The sequence below is a fragment of the Sitophilus oryzae genome, unplaced genomic scaffold, assembly GCF_002938485.1.
Source record: "Sitophilus oryzae breed Bouriz unplaced genomic scaffold, Soryzae_2.0 scaffold_404_pilon_pilon, whole genome shotgun sequence".
Classification (NCBI taxonomy): Eukaryota; Metazoa; Arthropoda; class Insecta; order Coleoptera; family Curculionidae; genus Sitophilus; species Sitophilus oryzae.
This window is the reverse complement of record NW_022146979.1, coordinates 175,749-199,216: the sequence shown is the minus strand read 5'-3', so window position 1 is coordinate 199,216 and position 23,468 is coordinate 175,749. Positions and strand designations below refer to the sequence as shown.

The 23,468-nt window shown below is 31.8% G+C and overlaps 1 protein-coding gene across 2 annotated transcripts in view; it reads right to left on the bottom strand.

The window, feature by feature from the left end:
- Positions 1-17,819: 17,819 nt before the first annotated feature.
- LOC115885635 (remodeling and spacing factor 1) overlaps positions 17,820-23,468 on the bottom strand; it is a 53,029-nt gene continuing 47,380 nt past the window's right edge. The window contains exons 22-23 of one of the 2 annotated variants that reach the window (XM_030904599.1): positions 22,220-22,430; positions 17,820-18,343 (exon numbers count right to left, since the gene is read on the bottom strand). In XM_030904599.1, coding sequence (XP_030760459.1) covers positions 22,253-22,430 — 178 coding nt within the window. In that variant the 3' untranslated portion in view covers positions 17,820-18,343; positions 22,220-22,252. The remainder of the gene's footprint in view (positions 18,344-22,219; positions 22,431-23,468) is intronic. The other variant, XM_030904600.1, reaches the window with a different exon arrangement.

Sequence of the window (23,468 nt, the reverse complement as noted above, 5' to 3'; positions counted from 1 at the left end):
AAATTCCTCAATAATTTTATTATTTCAGTCAAATAACTTCCTACTCAACGTGTTTATTTTTTGTCAATAATGACATATATTGACTATTTCCATTCTAAATACCTTGAGAACGGTTGCTCGTAGCGATTTTTACCAGAAGACATTCTTTACGTAAAAAATCACGGAAATGTATATTTTATTACTCACAAGTTTTATACAGGAACGGACAAAAAGTTTTTACTCTTCAAAACAGTTTAAACACATGTAGGTGGCGCCCCCTACAAATAGGAGCCATATTAACATCAAAATCAAATTTCTCATGTCAAAAAACTCCCACATAACAATTTTCATCGAAATATTCACGTTACTTCAGAAATTATTTGGAAAAAATCGAAACCAAAATAAAACTTCTGCACCCTGTATCTCCGAAACTAGGCATTTTAGGACATACATTTATACAAACTTTTTTGCTTATTTTTGTCTGCAGTATATTCTGCCGAAGTTTCCGGAATACAGTTCGGACCACCATGTTTTGTATTTATTTATTGTGTTTACTAAGAGTGGCTCCCAGGTGGTATCCTCCACGGCGCGCCGCGGCCGCAAGGGCCTATTATAGCTCAGTTCTACAACCTTCAAAATTCATCCTCAAGACCCAACCTTTTAATATAGGTTGTTACATACGAGGGTGGTTTGTGATCAAGATTTGACAACTCTAACATGGTTTTTTTCCAAACAACTCAAACATGGTCCTGCTCCCAGCAGGGCAGGTACACATTGCCAATAGTTTCTTGGCATATTCCATTTCAGGACTGTCATTCCAGTCTTGAGACGCCATGCGCACAACCTATTCACAGAGCCGGTCTGTGTGAATGGCCGATATGTCCTCATCATGTGAGCTAAATACAATATACTAAATTCAAAATATTAACATTGATTTTTTTTAAAAGTATAATAAATATTTCTTAAACGATGTTTTTTTTAATTCTAAAGGAACTATGCCAAAATCTGCAATAAAAAGATGACAAATTTAAATCTCTCTGCAAAATTAATTGATCACATATTCTATAATATACTAACGGTACTATTGATTTTTAATCAAAAAATCCAATACTTACATATTTTGTTAATTGAATTATATTAAAATTAATTAAATATACAAACAACATCGATAGTTTGTACTAGGTACTGACACAACTTAGTTCAAATAGTACAAGTAGTGCTATAATACACTACTAAAAGTAAAAGTAAAGATTTCAGTTAACGTCTCCTTTTTGCTGCCAGGGCTAATCTGGACGGGGCCTACTTTGTTTACGCGGAATCCGAACCGCGGTCCTCGGCCATATCTTGGTCAATGGCCTACCGACTTAGGAAGTGTTTAAATTTATCGCATCTTACTCACGAGATATCCGATCTCATCCGGCCTCGAACCGGCGTGAATGAGCAGTGTGTGTCAATAGATTTTACACTTTTGCCTTTTTTTGGACAACAGCACGATACAGAGTTTCGAACCGGTCACCCGTCCATCCACTAGTATCGCCTTACGTCGCTTAACTTCGGTGTTCTAATGGGAACCGGTGTTTCGAAGTAGCTAGGCCGTTGCCCACACAACTAAAATCTATATGTATGAATCGATCTAATACATATAATATGACAACCCATAACCGATAATGACATTATAAAAAACAATCTTCTTGTTCTATTAGTTCCGAAAGCATCAAAAGTTATTACAACATATTCCCTCAACTCATTATGTAAAATTAAAATAATGTAAAAAATAAATATATAAAACGTTCCAGAGAAGATCGTATTTCATATATTTTATTATTTTACATTTTAGAAAAAACACAAGTTAAGCGACGTAAGGCGATACTCGTGGATGGACGGGTGACCGGTTCGAAACTCTCTGTATCGTGCTGTTGTCCAAGGGAAAAGTGTAAAATCTATTGATACACACTGCTCATTCACGACGGTTCGAGGCCGGATGAGATCGGATATCTCGTGAGTAAGAGTTAATTTAAACACTTCCTAAGTCGGTAGGCCACTGACCATGATATGGCCGAGGACAGCGGTTCGGATTCCGCGTAAACAAAGTAGGCCCTGTCCAGATTAGCCCTGGCAGCAAAAAGGAGACGTTAACTGAAATCTTTTTTTTAAGATAATCTGAAGATTAATGATTCTGAATTCTAATTTCTAAGCTCAAATAAGCACGCTGAGATTTTTTCGTGTAAAAATATGCGTCTATGTTCAAAATTGTTCAAACCAAAAAGATTCCTAAAAATAACGAGCTTTTAGTAGTCGATGGTACTAACGTCTACTAGCAACACAAATTCTGTAATTTGTTGTTTCTGTTTTATTGTTGAAAAATTTGAAAGAATATAACAAAATACATTCTAATTTTTATATTACCGATTTCTATTGTAAAGCAACAAATAACAAATAAAACAGAAGCAGATAACATTAAATAATAAATCGTTACTATCAGTGAATTTAAAACAACTATGAAAAAATTAAAAAAATTAGTTTATGATCAATTAACTTTAAAAATGTGTCATCAAAAAAATCGCGTTTTAATATGAGAATCTAGAAATGATCTCTAGATGATTTTTTACAACTCTCATTAGGAGTAAACAACTAACTGCTGAAGATATTTGTCATAAATATGAAATCAATAAAGTGAGATTTCATTTTAAGGAATTTTTTACAAAATAAAAACACTCTATGTTCTACGCAATTATTCTCACGATTCTTTCGACTTATTTTTAACATATCTTCAATAGAGAAAATATTATGGAAAGAACAGCCTTAATTACCAAATTACAGTTTCTAAACTAACTAATGCTCAGACTCAATGAACTCAAACTCCCCCAATGTATCTATTATTAGAGTGATGCAAAAATTGAAAAGGAAATAAAATAAACCATTAATTAAATGCACCATTTGGTTAACCTAGAAACAAATTGTACATTCGCTTCCCTGTTTCCTACACGTTAAAAACCATTGTAACCGCTATATATGTCGACAAACTAAACGCAATATAAACAAAGTGATATTGGCTACCGCCAACAGTGCTGTGGTAAATAGAAAAAATATTGGAGCAAAGGGCCTAAACCTGTACATACCATAATCGAAGGGCCTTCCCCACTAGTCGCAGAAATACATAGTAGTTTTATACGTGACAAAGGATGATAATTATCATTCGCTCTCTCCTATTGTATATTTCTCCAGTATACAGGGTGATCCACTGTTTAGTAAAACGCTCCATATCAAGTTTTGTGGTTGAGATTTCTTAAATCAATCATTTTTACAAAATATCCTGGCAAATTTTTTATATTGCATATTTTTTTATCTACCTACTATTGCTTTTTTAATCGAAATTACTTTATAAAATTAGAGACTTAGAAAACTGTAGCTCTTCATAATTATAATAAAGTCTAGTTAGTTAATACTTTAGTGTGATTAACATATACAGGGTCGCTGTTATGTAAAGGAAACGGTCGATTATTAGGTAAATATATAGGAGGTACCGCAAAAGTTAAATACAAAAAAAAGTTATAGGGTTTATAAATATCTATTAGCGAGTAATAAATTCATGTGTACAAGGTCGGCCATAAAGTCGTGGCACATCAAAGTTTTAATTTTTTAAACGGAACCCCTATATATTATTGCATATTTCGGTTCTTCCTTCAATTCTAAGCAAAAATCGATATACACATAATGTACCTCATACCAACCGTTTCCGAGTTATTGACTTTTGAAAATATCACTTTACACAATTTGATTTAATTAATTTCGATATATTCAGTTTCATTTAACCATGCCATTTTGCCGAAACTGTAAACTTAATAATATTTGACATTAGTTTTCAAGTTATCATTTATAGATGTATAAAATGAGAGTATAGCAAGTCTGGAAATTACAAAATTTTCGTTTAACATTTCAATTCTTCAATTTATGTACATTGTGTATTACGATTATTGTTTAAAATTGAAGGAAGAGGGTTTCATTTAAAAAAAAGTTTGATGTGACACAACTTTATGACCGACCCTGTATACTTAAATTTACTAGTAGCTAATAGGAATTTAAAAACCCATTACAAAAACAGTATCACAGTTTCGGCAGAATGACATCATTAATTGAAACCAAATACATCGAAATTAATTAAATCTAATTGTTTAAGTGATATTTATTTTTAAAAGTCAATAACTCGAAAACTGTTGGTTTAAGGTACATTGTGTGTATTTCGATTTTTGCTTAGAATTGAAGGAAGAATTGAACTATGCAATAATATACAAGGGGTTTTATTTAAAAAATTAAACTTTTATGTGCCACGATTTTATGACCGATCCTGTATACATAAATTTATTACTCACCAATAGACATTTAAAAACGCTATAATTTTTGTATTTAACTTTTTGCAGTACCTTGTATATTTTACCTAATAATCGACCGTTTCCATACATAACAGCGACCCTGTATTTAAAAAAAAATGTATGCCCGTCCACTTTGTAAAAAAAAGAATTTAAAATCTCAATCAGAGAAACTTATTGTATAAAGCCTTTTTCACTACAGTGAGCAACCCTGTATATTTCGCTATATTAGTCTATTTATACCTTACTCTAATTCCCAAATAAAAATCACGCATGATGATCCGACGCAATTCTACGCACAAAAACGAAATCAATTCGCGTTTTGTAATAAAAAAAAACTAATTTGCACACATAATCACAGGGTATTAGAGGCAAACTGAACCGATTATCTATCTAGAAGCTTCGACTAGGACAGACGATTTTGTATTTTTAATGAACAAAACGAGTTTTACCTGTAATTAGTCTGTGCTAGTCAGGATCAGCCCACGTGACGTAGACCCTTATGGACCAAAAACCTTTTTACACTGTCCCTGTAGAAACGGTTTTTTTTTATTTTATTTAATGTTTTATACTGTATTTTGTGTTTTATTATTATTAAACTTTTTTTCTGTTTTTATTTTCATTTTGTTTTATTTTAGTTTTCCTTTAGCAGACCTTCTTTAACAAGCGTCAATAATTAATGATAGTTTAAATTATTTTTACCTATGGATTATGATAAAAAAATAAAACAACAAAAGGTCTGTTCCCAGAAGAATCTCTGACTAGTCAGCGCGTTTCTTATTGGTTGAAATGCGTAGAAACCTGACTAACAATCAGGTTTCTACGCATTTTAACCAATGAGAAACGTGCTGACTAGTCAGGGATTCTTCTGGGAACAGACCTAAAGTGTATGACATCACGTATTTTATATACCGTGTGTTGCATCGCCGACCTAGGTAATCTCATGTAAATTTTAACAATAATGATAAAAGTTTCCCATTTTATTTTAGAAAAAAAACTTATTTGAAACTTTTTAAAAAATCCTTTTATATGAAACAAATTGTTCATTTTGAATAAGTTATACAAATTCACTTTTGAGTTATGAGAGATAGAAAAATACTAAATTAATCGAAAACAATTAAAATATTATTACAATAATTATAAATTATGTCACATTATGACAAACTTATTGTGAATTTCCTCTACATATCTGTCAAAATTATCCAAAAATATAGACTGTAAAGATACTGTAAACATAATAGTCTTTAATGAAATTAGTTTGCAGATAAATAAACACACTGCTTGAACAGAAAATGTATACACTAAACAATTCCCAAAATTAAGAACTTCTTATTTATATGATGGAGAAATGGGGGGGGGGGATAAAAATTGCCCTACGTTCTTGACCCCCGTATAATAATTCTGATATGTTCAAATGACTTGACACCAAACAGTGGTATACCGGGTGCGTCTCAAAAGTGGCCCCTATAACTTTTTTATTTTTTTAAACAAAAAATCGAGATTTGGTATATTAATATATGACATAAATTAGGATTAATTGACGTATTCAATTTTTTTCTGTCACTACCTCTTTCACCGGAAATGACTACAACTTTTGATTTAAAAATGGTACCCTCGGTTTTTTTTGTTGCTTTATTGTAGTCTTCTTATTCAAAGCTTTATTGGATAATAAATGACACTCTGAAGAATGACGTATCATATGTCAACTTTTGACATTTTCGAATATGGTTTATTTGACATTGTAACCTGCGGTTCATAACGAAAATTTGACTCGAAATACCAAGTGTGTGGTATAAAATTATTCGTAAAAAAATGCTGTTTCCAAATATGCTAATAGGCTACCCTCGTTCCATTTGAAAAAATTGAGATATGATTAAAAATACGATTTGAGCATCTTTTAACCGGCTAGGACAAGACACGAATAACATTAGACGATGAAATATATTTTTCCAAGGCTCCTTGATTAAAAATTAGTGATTTTAACATAGCCATGCATGGCACTCTAGATTGAAATTTAAAATTCAAATTAGTTTTAGCAAAAATGTCAAAAGTTGACATATGATATGTCATTCTATTCAGAATGTCATTTTCTATCAAATAAAGTAAAAAAATACCGAGGGTGCCATTTAAAAATCAAAAGTTGTAGTCATTTCCGGTGAAAGAGGAAGCGACCGAAAAGAATTGAATACATCAATCAATCCTAATTTATGTCATATACTAATATACCAAATCTCGTTTTTAATATCTGATAAAATAAAAGTTATAGGGGTGAGCCACTTTTGAGACCACCTGTATATGATGGTTTTTGTTTATTTCTCAAAGCATTCATTTTTTGACTGTTTCTTCATGCATTTTTTCTTCTACTTCTAACAATTAATTATTTTTTTCTTCTACTTCTAACAATTAATTAATTTTCATTCATTATTTCTCGATGATTCCTATCAATATTATTTTTCTTTTATATTGATAGTATTTAATATTTATTCCTATTGTTTAAAATCATTCAATTACATTTTTAATTGTAGATTTGCACGGAATAGGCCTATTTGGACAATGCACAGAAAATGAATCTGTTACATCTTGTCGACAATTTCCTCCATAAACTTAATCAAATTCTTCAGTTTATAATTCATATTTATTTTTTTTATTTTATTATGTTTCACTCAAAAATGAATGCAAAGAAGCAATTTAAAATGAAGGTTTGTTTCATTTCAATAAGTTCTTTAAAAAGTTTCAAGTATTTTCTTCTGTTAAATAAAATAGAGATCTTTTATTTATCGTTTTTAAAATTTACATGGGATTTCATATGTTCAGGTAGGCTATGCAACAGACGGTATATCATTGTTTTGTTACAATTAAAAATTATAATACCTTTACATTTAAAATATTATTTATATTTCTGTATTTCCATACACATCCATCTAATATGGTTTCCTTTTTAGGCATTTCCACATGCGTACGAATAGCTTGTTTTGTACCTACTATATTAGATCAATACTAAAAGAAACTTAATAATATACACTGAAAACTAATTAAACTAAAATTTTGTAAGAAAATTGTAAATTTACAATCTATCCACTTTTTCGGTCTACCGTTTTTTTATATATACCCTTTATTGTCTGTCATTTTAGAAATTTTTATATGGTAATTTACCGTAATTTACCACTAACCCTACTCTACAGTCACCCTCCCTCAACCTCACTTTCTTACCACTTTTTAAGAAGATAGGGCATAGAATATTTTAAGAAAAAAAAAAGAATTTTTTAATAATGTATTATAATCACATATTATAAATAAATAACTTTATAATATAGTTAAAATAGAAAAATGTGAACAGGAACAAGAAGGATCTAATATGCAAAGTTTTTTTAAAGTTACATCAAAGATAATTATGTATTTCGGATAATTTATTAAGAAACAGAATACTATCACCATGATAACAAATAACTTCATAAGAATTTCGAAATTTTCGACTAATTGGAAGTGGCCAGGGGATATTTTTTCTTATTCTATTTTCTCTAACTATATCATATTTAAGCAACATATTGCTTTGGTTTTGTAGTATAATAGTATTTAAAAACTTTTTGTTCAATAGATATTTTAACACCAATAATCTTGGAAAAATAAATTAGTGCATCTAATACGCACAATATCCACAAACTAGGAATACAATAAGAACATTTTAGGGATAGTTTCTCCGAAAGAAATATAAATTATTACAATTTTCTGCTGATAATATAATAGGTACTAATTATAGTTACGTTGATAATACAGTTATTGAAGTAACTTTATATTTCCAGTTGTTGACTTATTCATTCAATAAGAATGAGTAACTTATTTTAAAAATGTTCGAAGTTCCTTTATTTAAGTAATTGAAGTATTAAAAATGTATAACTATCTTTTGACTGAAATTTCCTTAAAAACAGCACTGACAAAGCTGTATTACATGTTCGCCATATCTTAGACAAAACAGCCGGTTGTAATATTTTACGTTATGGATAATGTTTTACTTTATGAAGTACTTACTACTTTGCTAATTAACTGCTACTTGTTACTACCTACCTATCTATTTTATATTTTTTGGATTCTAGATTAAATACTAAACACACTTTGTGTGTAATTTTGTGTATTTAAGTTTGACCGTATTTAAATTACTTTCAATTTTAGTCCAAAAATTACATTTTGTAGAGTACAATTTTTTTAAATATATTTTCCTGTCACTTCGAGAAGGTTTTAGTATATTTAAATTTTATCATATACAGGGTGGCCCATCGAAAACGTTCCGCAAGGCATAAGGACCAGGGTAATTTTTTTTTCAGAAAATTCAAAAACACGTCAATTTTGTTTGTGAGGGGGACAACTTTTGCCCCAAAAATGATTGCAAAATCTTCAACCATTTAAGCGGGGGCGTCATCCCCTAATTTTTTTTCAAATCGGAAGGGCGGTCAAGTGGTACCGCAATGAAAAGGGCTTTTTATTCTCTACACTTTCCCGCTTCGTTTTTGAAAATCAGTCGAGTTATTGAGAAAATATGAAGGATTGAAATTTGAAAAGTTTAACATTTATCAGACGATTTTGATCGTCGCTTGCAATTTTGTGAAACTATGAGTGACCGAGTGGCGAATGATAATAATTTTCTATTTAATGTGTGTTTTTTGGATGAGTGTACTTTCTTTTTGAACGGCGCACAGTGGAACGAGCTTATGGGAGCGGTTGGACATGAGGTTTTTTACTTAATACTTTCAATCTGGAAAACTTAAAATTATTTATATATGCTGTAATATTATGTAAAGAGGGACGTCTTAAATTATAACAAAAAATTGTTGCCTTACATAACTTAAACCATATATAGGGCGCCCCAAAAATATAGCGTGTTTTACCAAAACCAATTTTTTTTAAAGCCCATAACTTTGCTTCATTGTTATCAAATTTTTTCGTTTTGAGTTATTTTGGAGAGGAGGAACTTTGAGTTTTATTAGAAAAAATATTTTTAATAGATTAATAATTTATTATATAGGGTGGTCAATAAACATGAGCCTTTGAAAATTGCTCATTACTCAAGCATTTTTGGTCCGATTTTATTATTTGTAGTAATTTTGGAAAGCCAATGCTTTGAAATATACAAATTTAATGTCAAAATTGATATTTCATGAAAGTTGAAGATGACGGACAATTTTAAAAAATAGGTACTTTTAAGTACACCCTCCAAAATACAAAAAAGAAATACTAAGGATTATCAGCTGTCTATAAACTCTGTAACAGCTGTCATGTCTGTAACATGTAATATATAACTTAAACGTTAATTCGACAAAGAACAATAAACATTTAACATTTTATAAAAAAACACAACAAAAAGATTAACTCAATATAACTCTTCGATAATTAAATAATGTCTATACAATATTGTTTTAATTTTTAACATTTATCATAATATGAGGTCATCAGACAAGTCTAACAAATCTAAAACTTCTGAAGACAGATCAGCGATATTACTTTTAAAGATATTATAGACCTGTCCCTAGTAACTTCTACAGGATCGGAAGCAAGTAAAGGCTATTAAGAATATCTCCATTGTTAGCACACCTAGATATTTTCCTGGCATGGTTTAACCTGTAGGATCTGAATAATTTGTGATTAGCTTCCTGAGCCTCCTCACTTAATTGCCCTATAAGCACCAAAGCATTGTCAATAATATCTCCGCCATGAATTAAAATTTTGTGGACTGTGGCTGACATAAAGAACGAACCATATAATTCAACATATTTTTTTGCAGTTTCAGTACAATAACTAACAAAACTATTTTTTTCCTGAAGCTATAGCTGTTAGAAAACACCAAAACCAGATTAAATTACTGCATATTTGAAAATTATTTGAACGACTAGCATTATTTGTTAATATGTCAGGGTAAATGTCAGATAAGGCGTGCGGGAAAGTATCACTTTACGCATTTGTTAGGAAAATAACTATAGTAAATTGAACACTAATTCCTCATTAACAAGTCATATTTGAGAATTCTTTTTTTAATAGTTCTGCTTATAATAATAAAAACCGTAGATGTATCCTAAAAGGAAGGGGGGTGCAATGATTTGGATATAATCTACTAATATGACGATTACTTATAAATGTTAAGAAGGATAGTACCTAATAATAATATCGGAATAACAATATATTTTTAAAACCAGACATGTTCAACCTATGTAAATTACTTAAAAGCCTCTGGAAATAGTATCCATCGTATAGTTCAAAATTTGTTTTTCAAAAAACGGCAAATTGGGGCAACTTTTTTTATATAAGTTTATAATAAAGAGGGTATAATGGTCTACTATATGCTGCTATTCTTTTTATGGTACCTTTGCGGCACTTACTTCATATTTCTTGATGATTAGATCTATAATAAACATTCAAAACTTTTTAATTCAAAAATATATAGTGGGTGATTGATGAGATGTATGTACAAAATTTTGCCAAAATTCATTAACAAAAGAACGAGTTAAATTAAAAAAATAATATTTTTAAAAACCTACCACAGCTTGGGCAATAAAAAATCAAATTGTGGTAATATTTTCAACATGAATTAGCCTTTTTGAAAACGGTTAATTTTAAACCTATGTAAAAACGACAAAATACATTTTTGTTTTCTAAAAATCAGTTTTTAAGAGAGGCCTGACACTTGTTTTTGAAACTACAATATTCAGTTTTCCATTTTCCCAAAAAAAAATTAGCCCCATGTCCAGCATTTAACATGGACTCGTTCCATTGTGCGGCGTAGTTAATCGGCACAACTGGTCGGTACTGGGCTGAAGACAACCCCAGGGTTTTTCACGAGGTGCACACACAAAACCCTCATAAATTGGGCTGGTATTTTTGGAAATTCTATTGTGGGTCAGTTTAACGATATTGAGAAGAACTTCAACGCACAAGTCACAGAACAGCTATCTAGCAACTACCGCACCTGATCGTTCAACCTTGTGGCAAGCGAAAAATGCGTAAACATCTAGAAATAATAAGAAAAAACCTCAAATTGGTCGAAAGAATTTATCCTCATCCTTTACTATGATAAATGTTTCAATAAACTTTTCAAATTTCAATCCTTCATATTTTCTCAATGACTCGACGGATTTTCAAAAACGAGGCGGGGAAATATAAAGAATAGAAAGGTCTTTTCATTGCCGTGCCACTTGACCCCCCTTCGCATTTGAAAAAAATTGGGGGATGACGCCCCCGCTTAAAGGGTTGAAGATTTTGCAATCATTTTTGGGGCAAAAGTTGTCCCCCTCACAAACAAAATTGACGTGTTTTTGAATTTTCTGAAAAAAAAATTACCCTGGTCCTTATGCCTTACGGAACGTTTTCGATGGGCCACCCTGTATATGATAAAATTTAAATAGACTAAAACCTTTTCGAAGTGACAGGAAAATATATTTAAAAAAAATTGTACTCTACAAAATGTAAATTTTGGACTAAAATTGAAAGTAATTTAAATACGGTCAAACTTAAATACACAAAATTACACACAAAGTGTGTTTAGAATTTAATCTAGAATCCAAAAAATATAAAATAGATAGGTAGGTAGTAAGCAGTAGCAGTTAATTAGCAAAGTAGTAAGTACTTCATAAAGTAAAACATTATCCATAACGTAAAATATTACAACCGGCTGTTTTGTATAAGATATGGCGAACATGTAATACAGCTTTGTCAGTGCTTTTTTGCTGTTTAGTTGAACTTGCTGTTTAGTTGAATACCCTAGCCGTTATGCCTAGCGGAACGTTTTCGATGGGCCACCCTGTATGTTTAAATATTAGGGTAGACACGATGCTCGTATAAATATGATATGAAAACCTGTTTTGTACTTTTTTATTTTGGAGCATAAAAAAAATTAAACGCAACAGTTTAAATGCACAATGTTAATTATCTTCTGTTTTGCGAATGTAATTTTTAATAAAAAATTGAAAATATTTCAATAACATATGAACTTACATACAGGGTGGCGCCTCTCATACGCCGCGGAGGCTCCTGGGAGAACGACAGTTTGTACTGAAATGAACTTTTGTGAGTATATGTAGGTTAATTCAGAGCACTTTTTAAAAATATAGGGAGTTCTACAGGGTGTCCCCAAAAAAATTACATATCAAAGTTGTGTTTTTTGTAATGGAACACCCTATATATTAATTGATTTTCGGATTCTGTTAGAAAAATAAAGGTGAGTTTTATAAGAGAAGTATATGACTAAAATTTAAGGTTTTTGACATATTTAACATTTTCTAGAAATAAAGAACAATCTTCAAATTACAATAAAAGCTATCTAAATTGGAATTTACCCGGTATGGTCTAATATGTAGCTAACTATTGTACTTTAAATCAAATTAAAACTTGATCCAAAAAGTTATACAGGGTGAGACAAAATTAATATTGAACATTGGTCGCCTTTAAAAGCATGTTACTCTTTTATTTTAAATGGAACACCCAGTATATTATTCCGACATTCAATGGAGAATTCGTGTCTCTTCAAAATACTATTAAGGTTGCCTACCCCTCAAACAAAGGTTTTCCTAGATATTTTAATTTACATGATTTGATCTGAGTAGATCTTTATTATTTGACAAAATATAGGTGGCTGTGATATGTCTGACGTTACTTCAACATAGCTGTCTAATTAGTCCAACTTTAACAACTAGTTATCATTTTGTGTCAGTTAAAACAAAAAAAAATTATCAGAAATTTGCCGAAAATGCAAACTTATCCTACATCAGAGAGAATTGATATGATTCTATTAGTTAGAATACTTAAATACTTACTTTATTATAGAATACTTAAATGCTTCTGATTTTATCTAGTCTGTTTTTTATGGGGATATGTTAAAGACAATGTTTACAAAACTCGACCAACTATTGTCGACAACATGAGAGAAATTATTGTAGCTGCTTTCCGAGGTAGAACTCCACATATGCCTTTTAAAATAAAAAGATCCTTTTGAAAAGACAATCATTTAATGCAGTTAACATCAGGAAAGAAAGCATTTTGAGCATTTGATTTCATCTAGCTAATTTTTGTCACATAATTATAGGTTTATATCTAGTTTTAATTCTGTAATAATTAAAATATGTTTTAAACGTGTATCTTTATATTACCGTTGAGTATTTTACTCTACAATCTTTAACTTTTGTTAAATTAACAAAAGGTATCACACAGCCACCCTAGATTTTTTCAAATAATAAAGATCTACTGACGCAAAATCATAAAAATTAAAATATCTATGAATTTCTTTGTCTGAGGGGTAGGCAACCTTAATAATATTTTAAAGATTTATAAATTCCGCATTGAACACCGGAAAAATATACAGGGTGTTCCATTTAAAATTAAGGAGTAACTTGCTTTTAAATGTGACTAATTTTCCATATTAATTTTGTCTCACCCTGTATAACTTTTCGGATCAAATTTCAATTTGGTTTAACATACGATGGTTACTGTAATTAAATATCAGGCTATACAAAGTCAACTAAAATTTAGATAGCTGTTATCGAAATTTAAAATTTACTCTTCATTTTCTAAAAATGTGAAATATGTCAAAAGCCTTAGATTTTAGGTATATACTTCTTTAATAAAACTCACCTTTATTTTTTCTTAGAATCCAAAAATCAATTAATATATAGGGTGTTCGATTACAAAAAACACAACTTTGATGTGTAACTTTTTTTGGGGACACCCTGTATAATTCTATATATTTTTATAAAATGCTTTCAGTTAACATATGCTGCCAAAATTTCATTTCGATATAAACTACCGTTCTCCTTGGAACTTCCGCGGCGTATGAGAGGCGCCACCCTGTATAGAAGCAAGATTATGTTCGTACTCTAAATACGTCGGAAGAATATAGCAATGTTAGGTTAGCCTGCGTACAGAGGCACGAGGGTCACAGGGGCAACAAAAAGGCAGACGAAGTGGCCAAACAGAGCTCATTAACACCACTCATAAGCCGAGGATACACCTGGCGAACAGTTGTAGTTGTCATAACCCCTTTCAGGTACTGCAAAAACAATTATAAGGGCCACAAAATAGTGGGCCCCCAACAAATTTCTACAATAGTTGAAAAATTTAGCAAAACAGACGAAAAAATTTATTGGAATACTCAAAATTTAGGACAGACCTGATAAGCAAATACAGGAGAAGTCTAAACTCTTATGGATCTACTAACAGGTCATTGAAAGCTCAATAGACATCTGATGAGATTGACGGAAAAAAGCCATCTGCAGATTTTATCAGGGGATAAGAAATGGCAAAAAATATTTATGTCAGTGCGATAGCCTGGCAAATGTACTGTTTTATTGTCTGCCCAACAGGACCCATGACAGTGACAGTTGTAGTTGTCATTTTAATTCAGAAGCAAGTTGTATTTTCTTTTTATGATAAGCAATTGGCATTGGCAAAATGATACGACTGTAACCTACCTGTAAATGTGGCAGTAAAATAGACCAACCAATAGCCTCAAAAAATCTAATCTAATCTAGTTATGTGATGTTATACACAACATTTGCTTACTGTCGTACTGAATCAAATAAAATTCATAAAATATAATCAGGGGCGGATTCATTCCATAAAATCAGTTTCTTTTATAGTGTGATTTTGCCTTCTTGATCGTCAAAACTGGTGTTAAATATGGCAATAGTTAATGATTTGGGAAGACCAAACGGTGTTAGAAGGTGTTTAAATACTGAAGAAGTCCAATCAGAACCACGAGATCATTGCAGGAGGGTCGGTCGCAACGACGGTCATTTTCAGACTATGGAATCGACACATAGAATATGGTTTTATTGTCCGCAGACGGGTAAGGCGGACAAGGCAGACAACGAGGCGGGAAGATCAGTATCTTGTTCAAGCCACTCTTCCTGAAAGAAACCTACAAAATCTTCTTAGGATAGCTAAAGGAACTGGAATTTCAACTCAGACTATAAGAAATAGGCTGCATGAAGTTAATATTCGGTCAAGGCGAGCAGTTGTTGTGTCGCATATAACTGCTAATCATCGTAGGACACGAAGGATCTTTGCTCAAGAACATCTTTACTGGGGCGTGGATCAATGGAGGCACGTCTTTTTTACGGACGAGTACCGTTTTCGACTAAGTCATAATGATGCCCGGCGGAGAGTTTCCAGAAGACCGAATGAACGGTATCTAGACACAAGTCAGAGAAGCGATCCTTTTTGGTGGAGGTTCCGTCATAGTATGGGGAGGTAAAAATTTAAATGGGCGTACGGACTTGCGCGTGTTTCTAGACGGGTTAATTAATCCTGAACGATACAGAGATGAGATTCTTGAACCATATGTTATTCAATTTGCTGCTCAGCATGGTCCAGAATTCATCTTACAACAGGATAATGCCTCATCTCATACTGGAAGAATAGTTACTCAATACTTTGAAGAGTCCAATATCACAATTATGGATAGGCCTGCTAATAGCCCTGATCTCAATCCTATTGAGCACGTTTGGGACCTACTTAAGAGGAGACTATATTATAAAGTCGTCCACAAGCACCAGATCTTCAAACTTTGGGAGAAAATCTTCGGGAGGAGTGGAACGCCTTTCCTCAAGAGATTATTCGGAGACCCATATAGTCTATGACAAATCGGTGTGCAACCGCGGTAGCAACCGCAGGTAGAAACCACGGAAGACACACATTATTAGGAAAAAAATTTAAATATTTCCGTTGACAATTAAGATAAAGATTGTTTAGCATTGTTTTCGATACATATTGTAGTCATTCATAACGTAATAAAAATACAATTTTCAGCAGTTTGACAACTTTTCCTAAGTTTATATGTTTAAATAAATATATTTTTTTTTGTTTACCCGGAGTCGTTTCTGACATAATGAATTAATAATATCGTATTACATAACTGGACATAAACCGGGGGCTTGAGCTCCAAAGCACCTCCCCCCCCTCGTGGATTCGCCACTGAATATAATAAAGTTGATATCACTCCGGGTTAGACCGGAAGTGCTATCACTACGCCTTGAGCAGCTAGCATTTCCTGTTAGCTTAGCCCGAGATAGATATCTCGAGCAAAGCTTAACCTAAAACATTCAATAAACTATATTTGTGTCTAAATTAAAGATCCTAAACCCTAAAACACTTTTAACGAACGAGGTGTGTGAAATCCCTGTACATAGATGGTATATACTTTTTCGTAAAAAAATAGACGACGCGTCCCATCAATAAAAATTCGACAAATTTGCAAGTAGCCAATAAAATGAGTGGGCGGAGCGATTTGCGGTGACGTACTCGTCAAGTCAACGTATAAAATATATTGCTGTTTATTTAAATGTTTTTTGTCCGCATTCCTTTCATAGACACAGATCCACCAGACGCACTTTAGAATCGAAATTATCAATACCTGTCATCACTGACATAAATTAAACATGTTGCCTAAATAGTTATTAGACTGAAATCATAAATTTGAAATGTTTTTGTGCCAAAAGTTGAACAGAAACTGTTTTATCGTCATTTTTTCGAAGAAAAATTTATGATTAATTTAGTTCCCTATTTATCCCCATAAAAAGTTCCCAAATTTATAAAAACTATCTACTCTCAACATGTTTATATTTTGTCAATAATGACATGTATTGACTATTTCTATTCTAAATATCTTGAAAACCATTACTCGTAGCGATTTTTATCAAGAGACATTTTTTACGTAAAAAAACACGGAAATGTATATTTTTTTACTAGGTAGTTTTATACAGGTAAGGGCGAAAAGTTATTACTTTTCTAAAGACTTAAAACAAACGTAGGTGGCACCCCCTACAAACAGGAGTTATATTGACATCAAATCAACACGTCAAAAACTTCCAGACACCAATTTTCATCCAAATATTGGCGTTAGTTCAGAAATTATTTGGAAAAAAACCAAAATAAAACTTCTACACCCTGTATCTCCGAAACTAAGCATTTTAGGGCATACAAAAAATTTTACTTATTTTTATTTGCAGAATATGCTACCGAACCACCGGAATAATTCGGACCACCCTGTATATTTAAAAATTATGCAAAGTTTAAATTATGCATTAATCTAAAACACAACATTATTAGATTAAATAAAAATAATGAACCTAATCCATATAATTCAAAAAATAATGACTCAAACAAATCTCAAAAGTATAAAATTAATTAAAAGTTATGAAGTTCTATACAATATATTCTCTGACAACCATAAGTTTAGACCACAAAAATACAGCTAAATAAAGAAAATAGCAGATAATGGATGACTTAATATTGTTGACACTATGACAAGGACAGATCACCCGCCGTTACATTTCTTCCCCACCCACTTTTGCTTCTGCATCACACTCCAGCTAACTCTGTATAGAGCCCCCTTTCAATTCTAGTTTATCAATACATAGATATCTAAATTTCCTTCCCAATTCATATATGTATTTGCTTTATTTTCCCCCAATACAAGGTAAATAAAAATTCTTCACAGTATCACAACAGTGATGTTTATTTATTCTAAAAATTTTTACATTTCTACAAACGTTCACCCTGAAAATAAAATCATAAACAATTCATTTTCCTGTAAAAAATATACATACAAGCAAATTTATTCTCAATAGCGAAAAAATAATATAAAGATTGTTTCCTCAATCCCTTGCAAGTATTTAATTTGAACTTGGTTCAAGTAGTTTGTAAAAATGTTTTTGTATAATATAATATACAGTGTATATTTGGTTATAATAATACATTTATTACCTGCTATTAACTTAAAAAAATCATATAATATATACAATTTTATGTACAAAAATTCATATTTAAAAAAGTATTAGGTATGTCGTAAGATTACTGTACATTTTCTCTTTTCTGATTAATAATTAATACTCTCCTACATATTTAAGAAATAATAAATTAATATAGATAAATATTTCACCCAATAAAAAGATTATATTAACTAGCTCATCGGTAAAGTCATTAGAGATGGGTAGTAGTAGTTTCTTCTTTTAAGGAACCTGCTAAAAGAAATGGAATCAAAAGGGATAGAACGCTTATATTTATTTTAATCAATATATGACATAATACAGGATTGTCCCAAGTTCAAGCCTCATTAAAGGGATCTCGAAAAGTAGAAGAAATGAGGTCAGTTAAATAGAGACAAAGTTGCGCAATTTGAAGCTGATCAAAATGCCGCCTTAAAATTTTAAATGTTTTCAAATATTTTAAAAGATTTTTGAGAAAAACGTATATTCACGAATTCATTTTTATTTCATTATGACTGAATTTGATTTGATATAATTAAATTACAATATAATTAAAATTCAGTCTCATTTGTCAACAACTACCAAATTGGACTTCCTCGCACTAATGCGCCACCCTATATATTTTTCAAAGGGGCGCCTAGTGGCAGTAAATCTTTTTATATTTCTTTAACCTTTAACCTCAATAACAGATATAAAAAAGTTTATGCATATTTAAGCATTTTTTAAAACTCAAGATTAAAATTTATTTTTTTGTGATACACTATATAATAATAAGACTTTGAAAATTATTATTATTGAATACATGTTGGTATAAAAGAACTGGACAAATCGCAAGGTCATAATTCATATAGAATAAAAATATGATAAAAAGTTCGTTAAGTTCTGGAATAAATATGAAATTATGCAGTTTAATAGTCAATTTAATAGGGAAATTCAAATAAAATATATATTCTGGAAAACACCCCTGCACTATTCAGTAAGTTATCTATATTAAAGTTATGGCAAAATAAAAACACTAAATCACCACAATACACCAAAACACTTTTACTTTTACACTGGACGCGCGTTTCGCTAACCATGTTAGCATCATCAGCAGATCAGCGAAACGCGCGTCCAGTGTAAAAGTAAAAGTGTTTTGGTGTATTGTGGTGATTTAGTGTTTTTATTTTGCTGTTTAACACCAAAGGTTCCAACCCTCAACTGTAATATTAAAGTTATGATTATTTTTAACAAATTTGAAGATTTTAGAAAATATTTATTCAAATGTCTTAAGTTAGTTCCGGTTATTGGATGTTCCAATTATGGTGTATTCAGATTAAAGATGTTGAACTGTATTTTCATTCCCGAGGATCTATAATCATTGTCGGAAAATATGCTGGTGTCAAGACTGTTTTATATCTTTTTGGAAAGGGCTGTATGTTGATATGTAAGACAAGAAATGCAATAAAATGTCTGAATAATATACTCTGGAGTAACGAAATAGGTAGACAGAAAACTAAGAATTTATGATGCAATAATCGAGGGCAATCTGTTACTTGGAGCGGAAACATGGACGTTAACAGAAGAATAACAAAAGAATATTACTGTTTGTCTTTCTTGGGCCTGAAGATGGGAATTGTTATGTCCCGAAACATGTCGCCCCCTTCTTTTTTTCAAGCAAATTAAATTTAAATAAACATCTTAACAGATTGTGAGTTTTTTATCCCCTACCCCTCGTCAGAGGTTTTAGTTTGATACAAACAATAGAAAAAATGGGAGAAAATCCCCATTTGAGATTAAACGGGAAGTTCTATATAATGTTGCCTATTCTAAACAAGAAAAATTTATTTATAAGTTTTATAACATTCCTAATTAAATTTGGGCGAACAGAACATTTCTGTTTGCTGTAGATACATAATTTTCTCAGGGAAAATACGTAATAAAAATGACTTTTTAAGTCAAAAAAAGTCAAAAGGACAAGTTATTCCAAAAAAGGACTGTCCTTTTCAAAAAAGGACAAGTGGCAACCCTAGGTATTTCTGGAATGGAAATTTAATGGCAAATCTACAACTTTGGTTTGAAATTATGTTTCGGCCACCTATGTTTACAAAAATGTCTAAAATGTGGCTAAATGCCTCCATATTCTGAAAAAAAATTGAAAGAAAAGTCACCAACCACAAACCTAATATAGAACTGTTTCGAAAGCCTGAGTCACCCTGTAAATATTCAAAAGTAACTGAAAGTTTATATAGAAGTAACTGAAAGTTTAAATTGAAAATCGACGTTGGACCGATTTTCGAAAACTACTAACGTTTCAACATAAGTATATGTGGGATATTAATTGTATTATTATATTAGACCTTATAACAAAACTCATCTGACGAAAAAGTGTTAATGTAGTATATTAATATGGAGTAAAAATTTTACTAATTACTTTACTTTTACGTTACTAATTAAATTCCTTCCAAAAAACGATACGCCACTGGCCATTAGAACAATCCAAATGCGCCTAGTTGCCGGGGTCGGAAATTTTAGACTTCTCTGTCTCTTCTGTCCTTGTTTGACACATTGGAATGTTTGATACACTACCAACGAGTATTTATGAATGAGATGTTCGGTCTATCTTTATAATGTCTTTGTTACTAAGTGTCACTAGAAAATTGCCATGGCGACACCAGCCATCTTGCTTACAATTTTATTGAAGAATCGCTTTTCATTCAAAATATTAGCCAGATAGGTATAGGAAACCCTAATATAGTTTAAAAGAGCATTTAAATCTGCTTCAACTTATTTAAAAAAAATACATAGTGTTACATTTGAAATAACAAAGTTTTTATGTAAAATAAATATTTAAAATAGACCAGCAATTTTTGATACCCCTTTTTATATATAAGGTAAAATAGATAAATTTTTTAGTAAAGTTTATTTCTCTGGCTTAAAAGTCAGCACAAGAATTAATTCTGAAAAGTAATGTACAAGGTGTTGACAAACTTTTTTATTATAGCATGCATATTTAAATATCTTTAAATATCTCAAAAACCAAAGCTTTTAAACATATTAAACCCTTATATTAAATGCCTTATTTTATGTCCAAGAATCCAAAAATGAAATAAAATACCAGGTGTTCCATAAGAAGAAATATATAACTGTGGTATGGATCTTAGTTCTGACATACCCTGTACTTTTCAAAATATTTTTAAATTATGCATATTGTCTTCCCACATATACCCATAAAATATTTTGTTTCTACATTTTTCCGTTTTCGTATAATCAACCGAGGCGAATGAAGTGCACCACCCTGTATGTTACGCTCAATAGTCGAATTCGGGCAATGCCCGAGAAAAATACGCAAATCTAATTTTGAGCAAGGAATATTTCCCAAACCCGAAATATTAATTTTATTCATTTTTTTTTGCTTATAGTGTGATTTAATTGCATTGGTTTCACTCTTTTTGGTTGGATTGGTTCAGTTATTTGGCGAGTTGGTTAGCGTGGTTATTTGGAGGGTGTTAATTCATTGGTTAGTTGGTTTTTGGGAAATATTCCTTGCTCAAAACTAGATTTGCGTATTTTTTCGGGCATTGTCCGAATTCGACTATTGAGCGTAACATATGTATGTAGTTGATAAGCTAACTTCTGCCTTCTCCAACTTATCTTATAGTTCTTTCTCCATTTCTACTGCATTAAGTACTTTATACTTTGAACAATTTCTTTTCGACTAATTTCGAACTAATTTCCTTAGAGACTAATTTCTTTTCGACTCAAGATAATTTCCAAACCAAATCTCTCTGATCTAAGCGGGCGACTTTTTTGGCGGAAATGGCATCGACAAAGTTTACAGAATAAAATTATTGGTGACTGATGTGGAAAAACGACACGGCAGAATTACGAAGATTTAGCCATTTGAGATGAAACTTAACTGGAAATTAGTCGTTATTTGGAGATCCGATTTAAGTAATGTTTTTTTAATTTAAATAAAAAAAATCTGGTTAAGATAAAAAAAAGTCGAGTTCTTTGCACCCTGCTCATACCTCTTCTAGTTTCCAAGATCCCAATGATGAAACTCGAATTTGGGATACCTTGTACAGAGTTTCTTTTTAAACAAATTTTAACCAAATGAAAAAAAGCAGTTTTAACTTGAAAACTACTTACGTTGATAATTTCGGAGCGTGGCGTTGTCCTCCACTATGAGTCCAGATCGTCCTCCCTCTGACTGGAAAAGTACGAAGCTAGCCCCGCAAACTCGCCACCCGATTCGTCGTCATACGGCTTGCTATTGCTATTGTCCGAAGGGGGATTCTCCGTTGGCGGTTCCTCTCCACCGTATTGATTCGGATAAGTCGAATCGCCTTCCGGTGGAATTCTAAGAGAAAATATTACACGTAAAATATAGCTTTACTAAATAATCATAAAGTCGTTGCAGTAAAGGTGCGTCCAGACCTAGCGAGACAAGAGCGAGAAAAGCGTGAAATATTCCAAATTTGCTAAGTGTGGACGGGTCTAGCGAGAGCCTCGCGAGACAACCCACGGAGCCTCGTTGCTATCCGTAGTCTGTCGGTTTTGCGACGGCCGATCATAGGCAGCGATACGCACAGTCTGGTTACATGGTTTTGGTAAACTCGCTCAACTGCGAGATAATAGCTCTGATTTATGAATGTCGACTATTTAAAATTAAATAGTCTCAAATTTTGTAAATGGTACACCGTATTATCATTTTTTTCTGACAGAATTTACAAATTTTGCGTCACTGATAATTTTTACCGTACCGAAATCTAACAGTTTGACTGTGTAAATCATAAGATCCTAATTGATAAACTGCAGCACTATGGGTTCAGGTAAACATCTCTCGAATGGTTTAAGTCGTATCTAAGAAGAAGTCAACTTGTGAGGGTGGATACCACCGTTGTCTTCTAGCAAGCCAATAGAATGTGGAGTACCACAAGGCTCAGTACTAGGCCCTATGTTGTTTCTTCTTTTTATTAACGACATTGCTAACATAAACATCAGTGTTAAAATATGTCTTTTTGCGGACGACACTAGCTTCACATGGAGCAAGAAGTACGTCACGGCACTTCATAGGATAATCAAATGACTTAATCACAATTAAATGTTGGTGCCATTCGAACCTCCTCTGATTCGAGTCTCAACATTTCTAAAACTAAAGCCTTGTCGTATAAAAACTCGCTGCAGCCTTTTGTACTTAACAACACCACCACTGACGTCGTAAAATATGTAAAATTCTTAGGGCTTGTTGTAGACAGTTCTCTGAAATGAGACATGCATATCGACGCTTTGTCCAAAAAATTAAGCTCTGCCTGTTTTGCATTATAAGATCTGTTCCTAAGGAGCTCAACTTGTCAGTGGCTAGAACTGTTTATTATGCACTTTTTGAGTCGCACCT